At 35.7% G+C, this 23,957-nt stretch overlaps 1 protein-coding gene and 1 long non-coding RNA gene across 6 annotated transcripts in view; one reads left to right on the top strand and one right to left on the bottom strand.

Annotated features, from left to right (window-relative positions):
- Positions 1-23,957, top strand: part of FBXL13 (F-box and leucine rich repeat protein 13) — a 247,282-nt gene that overhangs the window by 194,636 nt on the left and 28,689 nt on the right. For 4 of the 5 annotated variants that reach the window (XM_032306078.1, XM_032306081.1, XM_032306077.1 and 1 more), the window contains exon 18: positions 20,882-20,965. The exons of the other annotated variant lie outside the window; for it this stretch is intronic. In XM_032306078.1, the coding sequence (XP_032161969.1) occupies positions 20,882-20,965 (84 nt within the window). The remainder of the gene's footprint in view (positions 1-20,881; positions 20,966-23,957) is intronic. 5 annotated transcript variants of the gene reach the window in all.
- LOC116569671 overlaps positions 1-23,957 on the bottom strand; it is a 71,657-nt gene that overhangs the window by 27,002 nt on the left and 20,698 nt on the right. The gene's annotated exons all lie outside the window — the stretch shown is intronic.

Below are 23,957 nucleotides of genomic sequence, written 5' to 3'. Positions count from 1 at the left end.
CCTCCACCCTATCCCTAACCCCCTGCCCTCGGCAACCCTCAGTTTGTTTTGTGAGATTAAGAGTCTCTTATGGTTTGTCTCCCTCCAGATCCCATCTTGTTTCATTTATTCTTTTCCTACCCTCCAAACCCCCAACGTTGCATCTCCACTTCCTCATATCAGGGAGATCATATGATAGTTGTCTTTCTCCGATTGACTTATTTCACTAAGCATAATACCCTCTAGTTCCAAAAATGGATGGTATTTTGATAGAGATTGCATTAAACGTGTAGCTTGCTTTAGGTAGCATAGACATTTTCACAATATTTGTTCTTCCAATCTATAAGCATGTACATTTTTCCATTTCTTTGTGTCTTCCTCAATTTCTTTCATGAATACTTTATAGTTTTCTGAGTACAGATTCTTTGCCTCTTTGGTTAGGTTTATTCCTAGGTATCTTATGGTTTTGGGTGCAATTGTGAATGGGATCGACTCCTTAATTTCTCTTTCTTCTGTCTTGTTGATGTATAGAAATGAAACTATGCATTAATTTTATATCCTGACACTTTACTGGATTCCTGTACAAGTTCTAGCAGATATGGAGTGGAGTCTTTTGGATTTTCCACATAAAGTATCACATCATCTGCAAAGAGTGATAGTTTGACTTCTTCTCTGCTTATTTGGATGCCTTTAATTTCTTTTTGTTGTCTGATTGCCGAGGCTAGGATTTCTAGTACTATGTTGAATAGCAGTGGTGATAATGGACATCCCTGTCATGTTCCTGACCTTAGCAGAAAAGCTCTCAGTTTTTCTCCATTGATAATGATATTTGTTGTGGGTTTTTCACAGATGGCTTTTATGATATTGAGGTATGTACCCTCTATACTTACACTTTGAAGAGTTTTGATCAAGAAAGGATGCTGTACTTTGTCATATGCTTTTTCAGCATCTGTTGAGAGTATCATATAGTTCTTGTTCTTTCTTTTAATGTATTGTATCACATTGATTGATTCGAGGATGTTAAACCAACCTTGGAGCCCTAGAATGAATCCCACTTGGTTGTGGTGAATAAATCTTTTAATGTACTTTTGGATCCTATTGGCTAGTAGTTTGGTGAGAATTTCACCCTGTGTTCATCAAGGATATTGGTCTATAATTCTCTTTTTTGATGGGGTCTTTGTCTGGTTTTGGGATCAAGGTAATGTTGGCCTCATAAAATGAGTTTGGAAGTTTTTCTTCCATTTCCATTTTTTGGAACAGTTTCAGGAGAATAGGAATTAATTCCTCTTTAAATGCTTGGTAGAATTCCCCTGGGAAGCCGTCTGGCCCTGGGCTCTTGTTTGTTGGGAGATTTTTGAGGACTGCTTCAGTCTCCTTACTGGTTATAGGTATGTTCAGGTTTTCTATTTCATCCTGGCTCAGTTTTGGTAGTTTATAAATCTCTAGGAATGCATCCATTTCTTTCAGATTGTCAAATTTGCTGGCGTATAGCTGCTAATAATATGTTCTTATAATTATATTTCTTTGGTGTTGGTTGTGATCTCTTCTCTTTCATTCATGATTTTATTTATTTGGGTCCTTTCTCTTTTCTTTTGGATAAGTCTGGCCAGGAGTTTATCAATCTTATTAATTCTTTCAAAGAACGAGCTCCTAGTTTTATTGACTTGTTCTGTTGGTTTTTTGTTTCTATTTCATTGATTTCTGCTCTGACGTTTATTATTTCTTTTCTCCCTCTGGGTTCAGGCTTTCTTTGTTGTTCTTTCTCCAGCTCCTTTAAGTGTAGGGTTAGGTTGTGTATTTGAGACCTTTCTTGTTTTTTGAGAAAGGCACATATTGCTATATATTTTCCTCTCAGGACTGCCTTTGCTGTGTCCCACAGATTTTGAACAGTTGTGTTTTAATTATCATTTGTTTCCATGAATTTTTTCAATTCTTCTTTAATATCCTGGTTGACCCATTCATTCTTTAGGAGGATGCTCTTTAGCCTCCACGTATTTGAGTTCTTTCCAACTTTCCTCTTGTGATTGAGTTCTAGCTTCAGAGCATTGTGGTCTGAAAATATGCAGGGAATGATCCCAATCTTTTGGTACCGATTGAGACCTATTTTGTGACCCAGGATGTGATCTATTCTGGAGACTGATCCATGTGCACTAGAGAAAAATGTGTATTCTGTTGCTTTGGGATGGAATATTCTGAATAGATCTGTGATGTCCATCTGGACAAATTTGTCATTTAAGGCCTTTATTTCCTTGTTGATCTTTTGCTTGGATGATCTGTCCATTTCAGTGAGGGGGGTGTTAAAGTCCCTTACTATTATTGTACTATTGTCAATGTATTTCTTTGATTTTGTTATTAATTGGTTTATATAGTTGGCTGCTCCCACGTTAGGGGCACAAATATATAAAATTGTTAGATCTTCTTATTAAACAAACCCTTTGAATATGATACAGTGTCCTTCCTCATCTCTTATTATAGTCTTTGGCTTCAAATCTAATTTATCTGATTTAAGGATTGCCACCCCAGCTTTCTTTTGATGCCCATTAGCATGGTAAATTGTTTTCCACCCCCTCACTTTAAATCTGTAGTTGTCTTGGGGTCTTAAATGAGTTTCTTGTAAGCAGCATATTGATGGGTTTTGTTTTTTATCCATTCTGATACCCTGTGTCTTTTGACTGAGGCACTTAGCCCATTTACATTCAGGGTAACTCTTGAAAGATATAAATTTATTGCCATTGTATTGCCTGTAAGGTGACTGTTACTGTATATTGTCTCTGTTCCTTTCTGATCTGTTACCTTTAGGCTCTCTCTTTGCTTAGAGGACCACTTTCAATATTTCCTGTACAGCTGGTTTGATGTTTACTAACTCTTTTAGTTTTGGTTTTTGTCCTGGAAGCTTTTTATCTCTCCTTCTATTTTCAATGATAGCCTAGCTGGATATAGTATTCTTGGCTGCATGTTTTTCTCATTTAGTGATCTGAATATATCATTCCAGTTCTTTCTGGCCTGCCAGGTCTCTGTGGATAAGTCTGCTGCCAATCTATTTTTACCATTGTATATTACAGATTTCTTGTCCTGGGCTGCTTTCATGATTTTCTCTTTATCACTAAGACCTGCAAGTTTTAATATTAGATGACTATTAGTGGACCTATTCTTATTGATTTTGAGGGGAATTCTCTGCACCTCCTGGATTTTGATGCTTGTTCCCTTTGCCATATTAGGGAAATTCTCTACAATAATTTGCTCCAGTCTACCTTCTGCCCCACCCCCTCTCTTTCTCCTTCTTCTGGAATCTCAATTATCCTAATATTGTTTCATCTTATGATATCACTTATCTCTTGAATTCTCCCCTCGTGGTCCAGTCGTTGTTTGTCTCTCTTTTGCTCAGCTTCTTTATTTTCTGTCATTTGGTCTTCTGTATCACTAATTCTTTCTTCTGCTTCATTTATCCTAACAGTAAGAGCCTCCATTTTTTTTTTAAAGATTTAAGATTTTGTTTATTTATTTGACCGACAGAGATCACAAGTAAGTAGAGAGGCAGACAGAGAGAGAGAGGGCAGCAGCCTCCTCGCTGAGCAGAAAGCCCAATGCGGGACTCGATCCCAGGACCTGATCATGACCTGAGCCGAAGGCAGAGGCTTTAACACACTGAGCCACCCAGGCGCCCAGAGCCTCCATTTTTTATTGCACCTCATTAATAGCTTTTTTGATTTCAGCTTGGTTAGATTTGCTCTTTTATTTCTCCAGAAAGGGCTTTTATTTCTCCAGACAGGGTTTCTCTAATAACTTCCATGCCTTTTTCGAGCTCAGCTAGCACCTTCAGAATCATCATTCTGAACTCTAGATCTGACATATTACCAACGTCCATATCAATTAGGTGCCTAGCCTTCAGTACTGCCTCTTGCTCTTTTTTTGTGGTGAGTTTTTCCACCTTGTCATTTTATCCAGATAAGAATATATGAGTGAGAGAATAAAATACTGAAAGGGTGGCAAGGATCCCAGAAAAATGTGTGTTAGCCAAATCAGAGGAGACCCCAAATTGTGGGGTGAATAAAGGGGGTAAAAAGAAGTTCAAAAAAAATTTAAAAAAAAAAAGAAAAAGAAAAAGGAAAAAATAGAAACTGGACCATTTTCTTACACTATAAAATTCTTAAAAAGGAGTTGATAAGTTGGTTGGGAAAGGAAAGAAAAAGAAAGTGGAGAGAATTTGCTCAGGCTGGATAATGAACAAACCCTGTGCTAGATTTAGGGTATATTTTGTTCTATTAGAAGAAGTTGTACCCCAAAATTTTTTAGAAGAAAAAACCCTCTGTGTATACAAAACATAAAGTTAGATACAATGAAGGATAAAATATGACTAACATAATAAAGGTCCAAAAAGATTTTAAGAAAGGTATTGTTGGGCGCCTGGGTGGCTCAGTGGGTTGGGCCTCTGCCTTCAGCTCAGGTCATGATCTCAGGGCCCTGGGATCGAGCCCCGCATCGGGCTCTCTGCTCAGCAGGGAGCCTGCTTCCCCCTCCTCTCTGCCTGTATCTCTGCCTGCATCTCTGCCTGCTTGTGATCTCTGTCAAATAAACAAATAAAATCTTAAAAAAAAAAAAGGTATTGTTAAGATAAACTAGTTAATAAATGTTAAAAGAGGAAAGAGTAAAAGTTAAAAAGATTAGAATAAGAAAGAAATAAAATTTTAAAAATTTAGCTAACTTTGCAAGATTAAAGAATCCTGGGAGAAAGCCATGAATTCCATGCTTTGCTTTCCCTCCTTTGGAACTCTGCTGTTCTCCTTGATCAGTGAGCTTGGTCTTGGCTGGATTTCTTGCTGATCTTCTGGGGGAGGGGCCTGTTGTAGTGATTCTCAAGTGTCTTTGCCTAAGGCATGGAATTGCACCACCCTTGCCAGGGGCTGGGCTAAGTAATCTGCTCTGGTCCCCTCTGCTCTCCGTATCCAGCCAATCAATCACCAACCCTACCTATGTACTTCCTAAATATCTCTCATACTTGTCCCTTCTGCCAACACTATCAAAACCTCATTTCTATCTCTATAAGTTCTACTCAATGTTCTTCAGTGGCTCCCATTGCCTATAGCACATAGTCTGAATCACTTTGCACTGCACCCAAAGCCTGTCACATTCTGCCCTCCACCTTTCTCTAGCTTCATCCTCTATCTCCTTGGGCCATGCTATGATGATACAAAGTCACCTGTGGATCCCCCAACGTATAACCCTATCTCATATCTCCATGCCTTCCCACCTGCTTCTTCCTCCACTGAGAATGTCCATCTTTACCTTGCAAACACCTACTGAAGCTTCCAGCTGCACCTCAAAAGCTGAAAAGTGTCCCCTGACTTCTCTACAAATTGGCAACACAGACATAAGCACTCACTTTTCAAGTCATCCATGCTGCCAAGATACAGCATATACCCAGGTGTGTATCTCTTCATCACATCAACTATACCTCATTGAGTGCCTACCATGTGCCAGGAACTGTGTTAAGTAGTTTACATTTATATCCTACTCCTCACAGCACCCTGAGGAAACTATATTATAAACATTGTTTTAAAGACAGGGAAATAGAGGCACAGAGAGGTTAAGGAACTTGCCAAGGTATCCTAGTGGGGAGACACCAGACTAGAAGTGAATATGCACTTTGCACTTAAGCTTTTGGTAACTTTTTAACCAAGCAGTTTTGTTACTCTTGTTATTGTTTTGCCATTAGACTGTACCTTGAGACCAGAACTATGGCTGTCAATTTAGTACTCCCAGAACCTTGCATAGTGTTTAATACCCAGCTGATGATTAATAAATATTTGTGAATGAATGAGGAGTCTGTAAAATTGTATGTTTTACACTCGGTCACAGGCCGGGTCAACTTGGAGCATGGCTGGAGACCAGAGAGATGGGAGTGATTGAGCAGAGGGGATAGGAGGAAACACAGAGAATGCCCACGTTTTTACTTGGTCAACTGCAGACATGGTGATACCGTTAACCAGAAAAAGAACCTAAGAGAGAGATTAGGACTTGGAAACAAGGTGCTGAATTCCATTTTAGACATCTTTGATTCCAGTACTAGGATGCATCTCTCTATATACTATGGGCCTCTTCAATCCTGAGTGACAAAAAGAAGACATAGCCATTTGACTTTTGAAATTTTTGTTTTTTGTTTTGTTTTGTTCCTCAGTATGTCTGGCAAAGGATCATAGGAATTAGGTACATTCAAATTCAACAATTAACTGAGAGCAGAAAATTTATACAAGATTTTCAATAACCTCTCCCAAGTTCTAACCTCTCTATCACAACTTACATTTCATTTTTATCCTCAGAAGGGGGGTGGGCAGCAAACAAATAGAAGAATGAAACTGGACCATTTTCTTACACTATAAACAAATATAAACTCAAAATGGATGAAAGACCACAATGTGAGACAGGAATCCATCAAAATCCTAGATGAGAACATAGGCAGAAACCTCTGTGACATCAGCCACAGCAACTTCTTGCTAGACATGTCTCCTCCAAAGGCAAGGAAAACAAAAGCAAAAATTAACTATTGGGACTTCATCAAGATAAAAAGCTTCTGCACAGCAAAGGAAACAGTCAACAAAACTTAAAGGCAACCTATGAAATGGGACAAGATATTTGCAAATGACAATTCAGATAAAGGGCTAGTATCCAAAATCTATAGAGAACTTATCAAACTCAACACCCAAAAACCGAAATAACCCAGTCAAGAAATGGACAGAAGACATGAAAAGGCCCTTCTCCAAAGAAGACCTACAAACGGCCAATAAACACATGAAAAAATGCTTGACATCCTTGTCATCAGGGAAATACAAATCAAAACCACAACGAGATACCACCTCACACCAGTCAGAATGGCTAAAATTAACACAAGACAGGAAACAAGTACTGGAGAGGATGCAAAGAAAGGGGAACCCTCCTATACTGTTGGTGGGAATGCAAGGTGGTACGGCCACTCTGGAAAACAGGATGGAGGTTCCTTAGAAAGTTAAAAATAGAGCTACCTTATGACCAAGCAATTGCATTACTAGGTATTTACCCCAAAGGTACAAATGTAGTGATCAGAAGGGGCACGTGCATCCCAATATTCACAGCAGCAATGTCCACAACAGCCCGACTGTGCAAAGAGCAGAGATGTCCCTCAACAAATAAATGGGTAAAGATGATGTGATATAGGGGTACCAGGGTGGCTCAGTGGGTTTAGCCTCTGCCTTTGGCTCAGGTCATAATCTCAGGGTCCTGGGATTGAGCCCCACATCAGGCTCTCTGCTTGGCAGGGAGCCTGCTTCCTCCTCTCATTCTCTTTGCCTGCCTCTCTGTCTACTTGTGATCTCTGTCAAATAAATAAATAAAATCTTTAAAAAAAAAGATGATGTGGTATATATATACAATGGAATATCACTCAGCCATCAGAAAGGATGAATATCACCATTTACATTGATGTGGATGGAACTAGAGGGTATTATGCTGGGTGATATAAGTCAATCAGAGGAAGACAATTATTGTATGTTTTCATTCATATGTGGAATATAAGAAACAGTACAGAGGATCATAAGGGAAGGGAGAGAAAATGGAATGGGAAGTCATCAGAGAGGAAGAAAAACCATGAGAGACTCTGGACTCTGGGAAACTGAGGCTTACAGAAGAGAGGTGGGTGGTGGTATAGGGTAACTGGGTGATGGGCATTAAGGAGGGCACATGATATGATGGGCACTGGATGTTACACACAACCAATGAACTATTGAACACTACCTCTGAAACTAATGATGCACTATATGTTGGCTAATTGAATTTAAAATTTAAAAGCGGGGGGCAGCAAGAAAGGAGGCTTCTTATGTTTGTTGTCATGGACCTTTTGTTCTTTTTAGATTTTCATGACCTAAACCTCCAATAATTACATCAGATTTCTCAGTTATTCTAGACTCCTGGGTACTCCATTGCATCTTATTTCATAGAATGTGTTTTTTAATACACTGTATTCAAATATCAAATATCTTAAGTTGCACAGGTCATTTTATAGGTTTCTCAGCCAAGGAAGTCTAGGATCAAAAAGAAAATCATAAAAGTTGCAAAATTCAGAGGAAAGAGTAAGGTACTTAAATCAAAGAAAAGTCCATCATGAGCCATTTACCTTCAATCTGACTCCTTACTGAAACAAGCAGAAAGAGTAGGAAGAACCCATTAAAACTCTGTGGTTCCCATTTTGAATATTAGTCCTCTAAAAGTAACAATACTGAATTTGAGGTGCTTATGGCACATTCAAGGGTCTAATTATCAATTAGGAAAGATCTGGAGCTCAGAAAAGAGATCTGGGGTAGATGTAGAGAGGGTTGACGTGGTTGAAGCCACAGATGAGATAGGAGAAAAGAGGTCAAGCTCAAGCCTCCAGGAAACATCAGTACTGATCTGGTGGATTTGAAAGATGAACCCACAAAGGAAAACTGAGAATGAAATTCCAGAGGCGTAAGTGAGGAAGGAGTTCAGGCTGTTATGAAGGGAATCAAGGGAGGTGGTATTTCAAAAAGCAGAGATTTTCAGCAAGGTCAAACTACACAGGTGGCTCAAGTATTACAAAGACAGGGAAGCATCAATTTTTGTAAAACAAAATTGCTTTATCCACGTGTATAGTTCTACATGGCAACATTCACAGCTTAGCATTTTGCTTGCATATTGGTGCTTTGTGCTATTATAGTTTTTTGGAATGGACAGTAAACTGCCCAGAACTACTGTCGGTCTGTGTAAAGGAATTAAGCATGGTGTTAATGTTTTATATAATTCTTTGTAGGTGTATGAAAAGACTTAATAATGGACACGTGTATAGGTTTTTCCAAATTATTCTAAATTATTTTTCACAAATGTTGAGAAATTTCATCCATTCATTCATTCATTCATTCATTTCACTGTCCCTTTCTTCTTTCTTTTGATACATAATTAGCTAGGTCCTATTATATTTAAAGTAGCAATTCTAGGTTTGAGTGTAAAAACAGGAATAAGACAAGCAGGCCTGCCTTGGAAGTTGTTATAAATTTTTCCCCCATCAATTTTTCTCTTCTTTTGAACTGGACATTTAGTTGTTTTGGCCACTTGCTTTCCATGTGGGTGGTAGCAATTTATGTTGCTATTGGCAATAAAATAAATCTGGTAGCCTTACACCCCTGTTTTAACTTCACAAAAATAACTAGGACTTAAAACTTTACTGTTATTTGAATTTGCATTTTAAAAAATCCTAATAATATTAATAATTTTGTCCTATACGTGCTGCTTATTATTGCAATTATATTTCACCTTATATGAATTTTCTGTTGATACTCTTTACTCACTTATACTTTGGGGGGTCTCAATGCTTTTGCAATTTGTATGAATTGCTTATAATAATGTAGTTATTAATCATTTGTCGTATTTTCATATTTTCTCCATATCTTTACAATGGCTTATCTCACCATTATGGAAGAGAGATTTATTTTAGTATTTTAATTTGAAAGCCTACAAGCTACTGCTTTTAAACTCTATTCAAGAAAAATGAATTAAAAGTTGAACAAACTATGAATCTTATGTAATTTTATGTAGGTTTTTTCTAAGAAATTGTTTCTTTAATCATATGCAGGACAGATTATAAAGTTTATGTATGCTTATTTACTCTTCTGGCGTGCCTGTATTAAAGTGTTGACAGTTTCAAACTGAAACATACTATAAATGAGGATGATCTGTAGTAATGTGGCTGTCAGATAAATTACACTGTATTTTATTCTAATGTTAATACTTCTAGACTGTCTTTCCAAACTTTACCTAAAAACACAGTGTCTCAGAAAAAAAGCCATCTACAAGTTTCAAAGAATAAATTACTTTCAGATTGTTAAACTTTGTTTCATCCACATCAGTTTCCTTTATAAAATGTTTCATTTGTTTTTAAATTATGACCAAATATTTAGTCCTATAATATGGCAAAATATTGGTGTTTTTGTTTTCCTCGGTGTGCTGTCTTTTGCCAAAAAGTAACATAATCACACCAACCAAAACAGTAAATATATCTTGTATACGTGCTCAGCAGGAATTTGGAGAAACTTAAAGATTGTTAAGGTAACACAAAAAAAATTAACTGCAATAATTGTTATGTCTAAAATAGTAATTTTATTCAAAATACCTCCCAAAATATTCAGCAAAACTGAAGAGAAATGATGGTAGAAAAGAGCTAATAAATACAGAAGTAAAGGTAGAGTGAGAAAAATCAGCATTTTGCAGCTCCTAATGAAATAAGTGATTTAGGCAAGGATCACCAATTAATGCTAAAACCACTGACAGAAAGGTTTTTGGGAAACAGTATTCTTGTGGTCTCAAAGAATCACACCACAGATTATTTATTAAATGAAGAGTAAAAATATGCTCTACTGAAGGATCTATAGTCACCTCCCGAATCAAGTGAGTAAAAGCATCTCCAATAATGGGACACCTTACATATGTGCCTCCTAAAGGGATGCAAGAGAACGTAGGTAGTATTCTTGCAGAATTTTCTTAATCTAGAATCTAATCCTAAGGAACAATCAGACAAATCTAGAATGTGAGACGTTCTAAGTAGTGAGTGATCTGGGATCTTTAAAAGTCAATGTCTTAAAAGACAAAATTTAAAGAAAAGAAAAAAGGCTAAAGACACATGACAACTAAATGCAACGAATGAACTCTGACTGGGTCCTGGAATTAAAAAAAAAAAAACCCAAATACTGGCTTTATATTAGATAGTATAGTATTACTGTTAATTTTAAGTATTATAATATTCTACATATATTATACTGTATATACACAGGAAAATGTCCTTATTCCTAAAGAGATACAAAGAGAACATTTAGGGATAAAGCATCATGAATATCTGAAACTTATTTTCAAATGGTTCAGGCAAGTTTATAACATATACATACAAACACTCATACACACACACATATATTTCATATCTACACATATATATGAAATATAGAAAAATTGCAAATATCTATGCATTCAACATAGGAGCATCTAAATACATAAAGCTAAGCAGACATAAAGGAGAAACTGACAATAATACAATACAATAATAGTAGAAGACTTTAACATCACTTACATCAGCAGATAGATGAACCAGACAGAAAATCAACAAAGAAACAAGGACTGTGAATAAGACTAGATGGACCTAACAGATAGACATATCTAGTCTTGTTATATAGATATATATAGACAGACATAGATATGTCTATCTGTTAGGTCCATCTAGTCTTATTCACAGTCCTTGTTTCTGGTTGATATATATAGATAGACATATATATATATATATGTATTTTTTAAAAAATACATAAAATACATGTATATATATATATATATTTTTACAAATGCACATAGAACATTCTCTAGGATAGATCATATGTTAGGCCACAAAACAAGTCTCAATAAATTTAAGAAGATTGAATTCATATCAAGCATCTTTTCTGAACACAATTATAAGAAAAGTATAAGGAAAAAAATTATAAGAAATCAATTACAAGAAAAAAATCAACTACTAGAAAAAAAACCTTTTAAAAAACCCACAAACGGGGCACCTGGGTGGCTCAGTGTGTTAAGCCTCTGCTTTAGGCTCAGGTCATGATCTCAGGGTCCTGGGATTGAACCCTGCATTGGGCTCTCTGCTCAGCAGGGAGCCTGCTTCCCCCTCTCTCTCTACCTGCCTCTCTGCCTATTTATGATCTCTTTCTGTCAAATAAATAAATAAAATCTTAAAAAAAAAAAAGAATGGTATTCTTTAACAAAAACCAAAAAACCCACAGATGCATGGAGGCTAAACAACATGCTACTGAACAACCAGTTGGTCAATGAAGAAGAGAAAATTCAAAAATACATGGAGACAAATGAGAATGAAAACACAACAGTCCAAAATCTTTGGGATGCAGCAAAAGTAGTTCTAAGAGGGAAGTTTATAGTGATACAGAAGTACCTAAAAACAAGAAAAATCTCAAATAAAGAATCTACATTACATCCAAAGGAATTAGACTAAGATGAATAAAGAAAGGCCAAAGTTAGTAAAAGGAAGGACATAATAAAGAATAGAGTGGAACTAAATGAAATAGACCCCCCTCCCAATAGAAAAGAAAACAAAAGCAAAAACTGGTTCTTTGAAAAGATAACCAAAATTGACAAACTTTTAGCTAGGAACATCAAAAAAGAAAGAGAGAGGACTAAAATATTTCCAGAAATGAAAGAGAAGAGCAACTAACAATACAGAGATAAGAGAATACTATGAAACATTATATGCCAACATATTGGACAACTTAGAAGAAATGAAGGAACTCCTAGAAAGTTAAAATCTTCCAAAACACAGAATGAGGATGAAATAGAAACTTTGAGCAGACTGATTTTGACTAATAAAATTGAATTGGTAATCAAAAAACTCCCAACAAACAAAAGCCCAAGAAAAGATGACATCACAGATGAATTCTACCAAACAAACAAAAATAGTTATTCTTCTCAAACTATTCCAAAAATAGAAGGGGAAGGAAAGCTTACAAATTCATTCTATGATGCCACTATTACCCTGATACCAAAACCAGACAAAGACACTGCAAAGAAAGAAAAGAAAAGAAGAAAAGAGTACAGGTTAATATCACTGATGAACATGGATGTATAAATCCTCAACAAAATATTAGCAACCTAAATTTAATGATACATTTATATCAGGGATGGAAGGATGGTTTAATATTTGCAAACCAATCAATGAGATACATCACCTTTAGTTTTCTCTTAATTTTTAATTTTTTTAATTAACATATAATGTATTATTAGCCCCAGGGGTACAGGTCTGTGAATCTCCAGGTTTACACACTTCACAGCACTGACCATAGCACATACCTTCCCCAATGTCCATAACCCCACCACCCTCTCCCGATACATCACATTTAGAAGAGGAAGGATATAATCCATATGATCATCTTAATAAATGCAGAAACACTTTGACAAAATACACCTGTTCATGATGAAAATTTTCAACAATGTGAGTTTAGAGGGAACATACCTCAACATAATAAAGGCCATATATGAGAAACCTAAAGAACCATCATATTCCATGGTGAAAAACTACAAGCTTTTCCTCTAAGATGAAGAACAAGACAAAGATGTCCACTCCTACCACTTTTATTCAACATAGTACTAGAAGACCTAGCCATAGCAATCAGACAAGAAAAAGAAATAGAAGGTATCCAGATTGGTAAGGAAAAAGTAAGATTGTCACTATTTGCACATGATACAACACTGTATATAGAAAACCCTAAAGATTCCACTCAAAGATTATTAGAAGTAATAAATGAATTGAGTAAAGTTTCAGGATACAAAATTAATATATAGAAAGCTATTGTGCTTCTATATGCTAATAATGAAGTAGCAGAAAGAGAAATTAAGAAAATAATCCTGTTTACAATCCCACAAAAAAGAATGAAATACCTAGGAATAAATTCAACCAAAGAAGTGAAAGACCTGTACTCTGGAAACTATAAAGCAATGATAAAAGAAATTGCAGATGACACAAACAAATAAGAAGGTATACAATGCTCATGGATTAAAAGAATTAATACTGTCAAAATACCCATATTACCCAAACCAATCTATAGATTCAGTGAAATCCCTATCGAGGTACCAATAGTATTTTTCAAAGAACTGAACAAATAATCCTACAGGTTTTTTTTGAACAACAAAAGACTCTGAATCACCAAAGCAATCTTGAGAAAGAATAAAGCTGGAGTTATCACAATCCCAGATTTTAAGATACACTACAAAGTTACGGTAAGCAAAAGAGTATGGTTCTTGGGGCATCTGGGCGGCTCAGTGGGTTGGGGCCTCTGCCTTCAGCTCTGGTCATGATCACAGGCTCCTGGGATCAAGCCCCGCATCGGACTCTCTGCTCAGCAGGGAGCCCGTTCCCCCCCGCCCCCGCCACTCTCTATCTGCCTCTCTGCTACTTGTGATCTCTGTCAAGTGAATGAATAAAATCTTTAAGAAAAAAAAAAGTGTATGCTTCTTGACAAAAAGAGACATAGTGATCAATGGAACAGGATAGAAAGTCCAGAAGTAAAACTACACTTAATAGTAATTAATTCATGACAAAGGAGGCAAGACTATACTATGGGGAAAAAGTCTTTTCAATAAAGGATGTTGGGAAAACTGGGGAGCTACAAAAAAGGCAAAAGAATGAAACTGGACCACTTTCTTAACCATATATAAAAGTAAAGTCAAAATGGAGTAAAGACCTAAATGTGAGACCTGAAAGCATAAAACTTCTGAAAGAAAGCATAGACAGTAGTCTCTTGGACATCAGCCATAGAAACATATTTATGAATATGTTTCTTCAGGTAAGAGAAACAAAAGCAAAAATAAACTGTTGGGACTACACCAAAATAAAAATCTTTGGAGAGCAAAGGAAACCATGAACAAAACAAAAGTTCACCTAGAGAATGAGAGAAGATATTTGCAAAGGGGTTAATATGTAAAATATATAAAGAACTTATACAACTCAACACCAAAAAAACCTCAATGAATCCAATGGAAAAATGGGCAAAGGACCTGAATAGACATTTTCCAAAGAAACATAAAGATGGCTAACAGACATATGAAAAGATGCTCAACATTACTAATCACCAGGGAAATGCAAACCAAAACCACAATGAGATATCACCTCATACCTGTCAGGATGGCTAGTATCATAAAGAAAAGAAATAATAAGTATGGACAAGGATGTGGAAAAAACAGAACTCTTCTGCACTGTTGCCATGTGGGCATGTAAATGGTGCAGCCACTGTGGAAAGTAGTGTGGAGTTTCCTCAAAAAATTAAAAATAGAAATACCACACAATCCAACAATTTCATTATTGGCTATCTACTCAAAGAAAATGAAAACATTATTTGAAAAGATATGAACCTCTATACTTACTGCAGCATTTTTTATAACAGCCAAGATATGGAAGCAACCCAAGCATTCAGTAGATGGATAAAGAATGTTCCACACATATGGAATACACACACACACACACACACACGCACGCACACACACACACACACACACAGAAATATTACTCAGCTATAAAAAAAAAAATGAGCTCTTGCTATTTGCGGCAACGTGGATGGGCCTAGAAGATATTACACTAAGTAAAATAAATCCAATAAAAACAAATACCATGATTTCACTTACACGTAGAGTCTTAAAAATAAAACAAATTAACAAACAAAATCTCAAACATGAATACAGAGAACAAACTGGTGGTTTGTTCAGAGGGGAGGGAGGTGGGGGATGGGCAAATTAGGTGAAGGGAACTTAGAAGTATACACTTCCAGTTTAAAAAAATGCTTCAAGAATATGTGTATATATATATACACATATATATATATACACAAAATATATATACTATGTATATGACGTGTATACATATAAAACTATTCACAGATATATTAAAAATCAATATATGTTCGTACACACACAATAATTAAGCAAAGGCAGCAATGTTTACAGTGAGTTTAGGTGAAGAGAATATAGGTGTATGACTCAGCTATATGCTACACACACACACACACACACCTATCCCAACATTTGGTAACTAGTTCATGGGTGATGTCTATCTACCTCAGCTAAATCATTCCAGATGTAAAATGGGGGGGATGGGGGAGAACAGTTTTCAAGGATTTGTTTGCTCTGAAATGTCTTATGTACGTGGAGCTATTCCTGGCAGGGTTCAGTGTTCCCTCCCACAACTTCAAGTGACCCTAAACTGAACTACTTCCCAAACAATTCACACATTCCTAATGAAGTCTTTGTTCATGCTGTTTCCTCAGCCCCCAAATTCTCCTTATTCTGCTTGTCAAAATCTTACTTGTCTTTGAGGCTCAATTCAAATTCCCCTTCCTCCATGAAAATTTCTAAACCACCAGGCCCTGCTCTGTGGTCCTCATACCTTTCTTAAAACACCTGGTCCTTCTTTTTTGCATTATGTATGTCACTTATGTACTATAAACAGAGTCATTTTGTTTAACTCTGTTGCACGGAGTGAAGTCCAAATTCTTTAGAATAATGTACAAGTCTCTTGGGACTTGATGCCTGCTTTCTTTTGAGTCTTATGTCCTGATGCTCCCTTCTGTGGACCTGATACCGGAGCTGTAATATAAACCAATTATTAGGAATTCCTAAACCCGTCAGATCCCAATCCCTCAGCTCCATGGCCTGTGGAGGGGTAAACTGCTCCTTAGGATTCTCGAGAGCTCCTGGGGCTTACATTCTCATATAACCTGCAATCCTGCCTACCACGCCAGTAGCTTTCCTCTGTGTTTCACCCGATTGCAACTTATTCCCTTCCTATACTTTGGGAAAATAAACCAAAACCTTTCCAGCAAAGCATTCATGAGTCTGGCTGACTTTTGAAGGAGGTTAAGGAGGATTTACATTTTCTTGGTTACAGCATCCGTAAAAAGAAGGAACCACCTGCCCTTTGCCCCAGGGCGGCCCAGTCATTCCCTTTTGTTGGTTCCTCATTCCTCCTTATTTTGGATTTATCTTCCAGTACTCCTTGTTCCATCCCTTCCAGAAGTAGAAGTTTGGCACCTCCAGGACTTTGATCCCAAAACTTAACAAGTGTTTCAGAGAACACCTCATTTGGGGCATTATGAACCTTTGTGGGGCCAAGTATTACATTTTACCTAGCTGGCTCTGATATTCTTTAGGTCATGAATCTGAAAAGCTTCTGAGTCAAAAAGCCATTGAAAACTGAATCCTGTTGACTGAACTAGTGTCTTTCACTTGTTCTGAGATGCTGGCATTCCACACTTGCACTCCGCAGTTTTCAGTGGAGGCCTCCAGCTGGCTTAGAATTGCTGCTGCTCAGTTGCAAAGTTGTGTTTACTTAGAGCATTAAGGCCCTGTGACAACTTGTCTGGCACATTAGCATGATGACATCTCTTGCTCCCTGTTTTGCTAATACACTGGCCGTCCAGGTCTGAGAAACTTCTGCATTCACCTTGGTCTGAGAGATGCTGTAGGACTATTTTTAATTTGTATTTAGCTATACGATTACTAGATCAGTCAATTTTTACAAACAACTTTACTGAGATGACTGACATACTGTAAACCTCAAGAATTCAAAGTGTACAATTTAGTGGTTTTTAGTATATTGATGATCGAGTTAGGCAATCATCACTACAATCAAATTCCAGAACGTTTTCATCACTTCAGAAGGAAGCTCCATTCCCACAAGCAGTCATTCCCTAGCCCCAACCCACTGTCCAGCCCAGCCTAGGCAATGACTAATAAGCTTTTTGGTTCTACGTACTTGCCTATTCTGGACTTTTCAAATAAGCGGAATCACTTATTATTTAATCACTTGGGTTTGGTTTCTTTTACTCATGTAAATGTTTATCTATATAGTCGTATGCATCATACTTGATTATTGCTAAATAATATTCCATTTTATGGATATAACACATTTTATTTATCCCTTCACCAGCTGATGAGCATTTGGCTTGTTTCCTTTTTTTTTTTTATTATGAATAATGCTGCTATGGAACATTTGAGTACAAGTTCTTTTGTATTGGCATTGTTTTTTTCATTTCTCGGGTGTATTGCTAGGAGTAGAATTGCTAGGTCATATGGTAACTTCATGTTTAATTTTTTGAAGAACTGCCAGATTGGATTTTCCTTATCTGTCTTTTTAAAGTATAACCATCATCATAGATATGTAGTGATATTTCATTGTGGTTTTGATTTGCATTAAGCTAATGGTTAATTATGTTAATTGATTAAATTTTGAGGCCATATGTTTTAGTGAACAATTGTAGTAATGAAATATAACCTTCTATTTTAATATTAACTTTTAGTAATCTTGAATAAAGTAGTAAAGAGAACTTGGACAAATGTTATACTTAGCAAGTATACCTCATTTCCAGTTCATTTAAAAAAATTCTAACTTGACTATATGAAAGTTAAAAAAAAAAAAAAAAGTGAAAACTCCAGAGATAGTTTCATAGGACAAATTCTCCATAAGCTAATAAAATACTTTTAGCCATTATGAGGTATAGGGCAATGAGACAAGCCTTGCATTTCTTATTATTTTTGTTTAAACAATTTGGTTTCTGTTGGAATATCTAAACTCCAATTCTTCTAACATGAATAAAATAGCTTCTACATCTGGAACCTAGACCACATCTGCTGGCTCCACAGGGCTTAGTAATTTTTTGTTTTGAAACAAGGAGGCAGAAAACATAATGTGTTCCTAACAAAAGAATCCACATTTGCAATAAAAATTTTAAAATGAGTGGAGTGACTTTATTTTTGGATGGTGTAAAAAACCATTGAAAGAAATTAGAAATTGCAATTTAAACAGTGGCTTCAATTAAGTAAATTGTCAAGCACTTCTTTCCCTGACCTGTATTTTTTTTTTTTTAATGAAAAGGCCTAATAAATACATCAGTGAAAAAAATAGGATATAATATTTTCATAAACCATTTTCAATTATGGTCCAAGTGTTGTATTTAAGATCACTAAATGTAAACCAGTCCTACAAATAAAATTTTAAAAGGACAAACCAATGTACCGTTTCTGGTATTATTTCTGTCTGGCAACTTTGGGACCATAGAATGAAAGGCAACTGCCCTTGTCCACCTCATTGGAAGTGTAATAAAAGTGATCCTGAATGCAAAAACAGGAGAATGACATCTATGAGGCATATTCGTCAGCTCCCCCAGTTTAGTGGGGAAAGTACTGAGAAATGGAACGGCAGAACCACATATTAAAAAATTTAAGAACCAAAAAGTACAGTCATTTTTTTTTAAATAAAAAGAAACAAAGCTTTTAAATGGAAAAGGTAGGCTACTGATGAATGATTATTTGTCTGTAGGCCTTTATAGAAAGATCTGTTCCCTTTCCAAGCAATTAAACATAATAAAATGAGCTAAAGATGTCAGATTTTTTTAGGTTAGGCATAAACAAAAATTTACTGACAAATAGATTAATTGGCCACATGAACTGTCTTCAAAATAAAGTTTTAAGTTTAGGGGTTTTTAAGATTTGTTTATATTGATTCAGATTATATGTACCTGGACACAGGAACAAGGAATTTTCTGGTTCTGGGATTCTGTCACACTCTTTTTTTCCTTCTTCCTATGCTAGGTACTAGGGTAGGAGGAGGAAAAATGAAAAAGTAGCTAATGCCCTCTCTTTTATTCTTTTTTATATTTCTATTTTTAAAAATTTTAATTCCAGTATAGTTAAAATATAGTGTTATATTAGTTTCAGGTGTACATTACAGTGATTCATTAACTCCTTACATCACCCCGCGCTCATCACAAGTGCACTTCTTAATCCCATTTCCTACTTCATCCATCCCCCCAACCTCCCCTTCGGCAATCACTCTGGTAATCAGTTTGTTTTCTATAGTTAAAGTCTGTTTCTTGGTTTGTCTCTTTTTTTCCTTTGGTTCTCTTTCTTAGATTTTGTTTATTTGAGAGAGAAAACAGAAGCAGGGAGGAGAGGCTGAGGGAGAGGGAAAAGCCAACTCTCTGCTGACCAGGTAGCCCAACATGGGGCTCCATCTCAGGACCCCAGGATCATGACCCCAGCCAAAGACAGCTGCTTAACTGACTGAGCCACACAGGCACCCCTGCTTGTTTGTTTCTTAAATTCTACATATGAGCGATATCATGTAGTATTTGTCTTTCTATGACTAACTTATTTTGCTTAGCATTATACTCTCTAGATCCATCCATGGTGTTGCAAATAGCAAGATTCCATTCTTTTAAAAACTATGTATATATAATATTTATTTATATTGCATATTAGATATATGTATGTATATGTATATATATACACATACACCTTCTTTATCCATCCATCTATTGATGGACAGGCTGCTTCCATTATTTGGCTATATACATATGAATGCATGGATCCCTTTTAATTTCTCTTGTTGTATTTGGATAAATACCCAGTACTGTAATTGCTGGATCACAGGGTAGTCTATTTTTAACTTTTTGAGGAACCTTCACACTGTTTTCCACAGTGACTGCACCAGTTTGTATTCCCACCATCAGGGCAAGAGGGTTCCTTTTTCTCCACATCCTCATCAACACTTGTTGTTTCTTATGTTTTTGATTGTGGCCATTTTGACAGGTGTGAGGTGATACCTCATTGTAGTTTTGATTTGCATTTCCCTGATGATGAGTGATGATGATCATGTGTCTATTAGCCATCCGGATGTCTTCTTTGGAGAAATGTCTGTTCACGTCTTCTGCCCATTTTTAAATTGGATTATTCATCTTTTAGGTGTTGATTTGTATAAATTCTCTATATATTTTGGTTATTAACCCTTTATTGGCCAAGTCATTTGCAAATATCTTCTCCTATTTAGTAGGTTGCCTTTTAGTTTTGTTGGTTGTTTTCTTTGCTGTGCAGAAGCTTTTTATTTTTATATAGTCCCGATAGTTTATTTTTGCTCTTATTTCCCTTGTCTCAGGAAGATTCTGTCATACTTCTTACAAAACATTAGGGACAACCTGAAATTTTTATTTAATAATGTTGTCTAGCCAAAGTGATTTTATAGTTAAAGTGTAAAGAAATACAAGATAGAAGCTATTATTTTTAGTTTACATAAATGGTCGTTATTTTATTAGAAATATACTGTCTAATTATAATCACAAAGTGATCTTTATATTAAATATTTTTAGATATAATATATTGGAATATATTTCAATTAATATATAATATTTAATAATATATTATAATATATAATATATATTTTAATATTATATATAACATATTTAATATATGTTAAATATATTAGATATAATATATTAGAAATATACTGCCTAAATTATAATCACAAAGTGATCTTTATATTAAATATTTTTAGGGTTTGATGATACTTTCCAGACATAAAAAATTAAAGGAACTTTCTCTATCTGAGTGTTATAAAATCACCGATGTCGGAATTACGGTAAGATAATAAAGGCCTTCTGTTAAAGAATTATGATTAAAAATTAGGCACAAATTGAATAAACTTTGTAGGTCATAGTAGAAAAAAATAAGAGGATTGCAAATGTATTAACTGTTAAGACAAAATAAACTCCTCTACTTTAGACAGTCCTCCACAGTTTAAGGTAACTAAAAGAATTTGTTTTCTTATTTTTCCTATCTACTCTCCCTTCCCAATGTTAGACTTATGGGATAAATAAAGATAGGTAGACATTTCACTTGGAGAAAGATGAAATGAAATGTGGTAAAAGTCTTCTCATATAAAGAAAATATTCTGTAGATAAAAATGTTATATAATCCAGCCATGAAAATTGGGAGAGTTTGAAAAATTATACCAGGTACTTAACAATTAGGAACTTCAGATACTCAAACACAGTGGGTAGCATGTTTTACCATAACAGAAAGCATGAGCTAAGTAATTGGGTAGGATAGATGATTATGTGCTCAGCTGGTACTTTAAGAGCTCATGAGAAGGTAAATTTCCTAGATCTGGTCTTGAGGGATGTGCTAGGAGCCATAAAATAGCTATTGTGAGCAAGCTTCAATGTAACGTTTATTACAACATTACGCATCTCAGTGTGCTGTTAAAAGAAGAAAAACCACAATCATAGGTCCATCCATGTACTGAACCAGGACAACATCTGGTAACCTATTAGTAAATCATGGAAGGTAACACTTTTAAAGAGAACCAATAACCTAGGAATGTGCAAACTGTTAAACACTGGAAACTCCATTTAATGTGTCCTGAGAGTTAAAAACCCCAACCACTTATAAAAACTCAGGGCTAAAGCTAGGAAAAAATTTTTTTTTCAAAGAAACTCTCACTGAGATAAAAGGATTTATGAAAGATAATGCAAGTTGATAGCTGAGAATTCTACAGAGTATCACAAACTTGAAGCTCTCTTCTGTGAATTGGAAATGGACATTACAGGAAGTTCAAACATGACTCACAGAAGAGTGTTAAAATATTATATATTTTAAGCTATAGGATGCTGGGTCAAAAGGTGGTCTAGACTTTAGCACAGAATTTCAGACTTTTTTCCTAGAACCATCTAAACCAACTCCCTAATTTTATAGGTGAAGAAATTAAGGCAGAGAGAGGTTAATGACTGTCCAAAGTCCTATGCCTTTCTCACTAAACTAATCTAACTACAGTTTTATGGAAATAAAGAGTAAAAACGGAAAATTCCTGTTCTAAATAGTTGACGGACAACATGGCTTAGTGGAACAGATTTGCTTTCAAATTATTTTTGCTGTAATTCATTATGTCTGGGCAATTAGTGGTACATAAGGAAAAAATGTAACACCATTAAGAAATCTCCCTTAAGAGGAATTAGTGTCAAGCAATGCCATTTTTTTCTCACCTTCAGACTCTGGGTGCTAAGGTTCTAACAAGTTCCCAAAGAATCTGCCTAGTAGTGTATTCAACTGTACAAAGAGTTAAAGAGAAGAAATCATATCCTTCAAAGCAAAATCCCAGAGAAGACTAACAACTTTCATGTAGGACAAGATTTTAACTCTACAGTACCAAAAGGGGTTACAAAACACTTACATGCCTGAAATCTACTAGGAGAAAAAGCTGAAAGTTTCTTCTAAGCCTACACAATGATTCACCCTACTGCAGTTCCTTTCAATTTAAACATACACTTGCATAAAATTTTATCCATGAATATGATCTAGTCAGGCTTTTAAAAAGTCTTTGACAAGGTGACAGAATAAAGGTTTATTAAGATAAAACATCTTAACAAATCTACTATTGTGTTATATTTCTTATATGGTGATCAATTACATTTGACCACTAACCACAAATCATTAAGTAGTACTGAAACCTATCGCAGTGATGACAGGGCCTCTTAATATATACCACTTACTAATGGATTTTTAAAACGTTCCTTGGGATGAGAAAGTACTGATCAAAATATAAGGCTAAGTATTAGGAAGCCGGTGCATTTCTCCTTGACTCTATGGGTTCCAGGTGCTCTTAGATTTTAGATAAAAGCACTTCTTCCATATGCTAATCACACAATCATACAGATGAGTGAAAAAAACGTGATCTTGGGGCGCCTGGGTGGCTCAGCGGGTTAAGGCCTCTGCCTTTGGCTCAGGTCATGATCCCAGGGTCCTGGGATCAAGTGCCTCATGGGGTTCTCTGCTCAGTAGGGAGCCTGCTTCCCCCTCCGTCTCTCTCTGCCTGGCTCTCTGCCTACTTGTGATCTCTGTCTGTCAAATAAATAAATAAAATCTTTAAAAAAAAAAAAAAGATGTGATCTTTTAAAAATTGATATATATTTTTCATCTAAAAGAAAATAAAAAGGGGGAAAACAGGAGCATGGGAGTTACAATATTATTTAATTATTAGTTACACAAGATCAGCTATTCAAGTTCATGAAAAAATTTTTCCTCTTTTTCATCATCTCATTTTGTGCTCCCTGCTTTTGTGTGTGTGTGTGTGGGGGGGGGCTGTTAACCAATTTTACCCTTGTAAGATTCCCGGGTTCACATTTCTGGGCATATAATAAAATCTTTCTCCTCTGTGCCTCCTCCAGCCCAATTATTAAGTCCAAAAAGAGATGAGACAAGGAAGGTAAAAGGAGAAAATGACACATAACCAATTTCACAATTCCTTATTTGGATTTATAAAAGAGAAGGGAGTCAGATAAGGTGATTGCATTGAGATATTTAGATTATCTAAAATTTTTCAAGAATTCATTTTCTTGTTACTTCTCAAAGGTAAATATAGGAGATTCTGTTTTTAGCACAAGGCATTGAAACTTATATTCAACCTGATGATTTAAGAAAAAATGAGATAAACATTTTTTACCCTGGTTAGGTTTTGTAAGAGTCATGCCCATAATAAGAATAAAAAATTACCTCATTTTAGTGTTTTACTGGAAACCACAGCACATGCAGATTAAGTGTCTGGAGTCTCAGATGTACTGACTCAGGATCTGGTT

Source organism: Mustela erminea, chromosome 11 (genome assembly GCF_009829155.1).
Source record: "Mustela erminea isolate mMusErm1 chromosome 11, mMusErm1.Pri, whole genome shotgun sequence".
Classification (NCBI taxonomy): Eukaryota; Metazoa; Chordata; class Mammalia; order Carnivora; family Mustelidae; genus Mustela; species Mustela erminea.
This window is presented reverse-complemented; position numbering and strand designations above follow the sequence as displayed.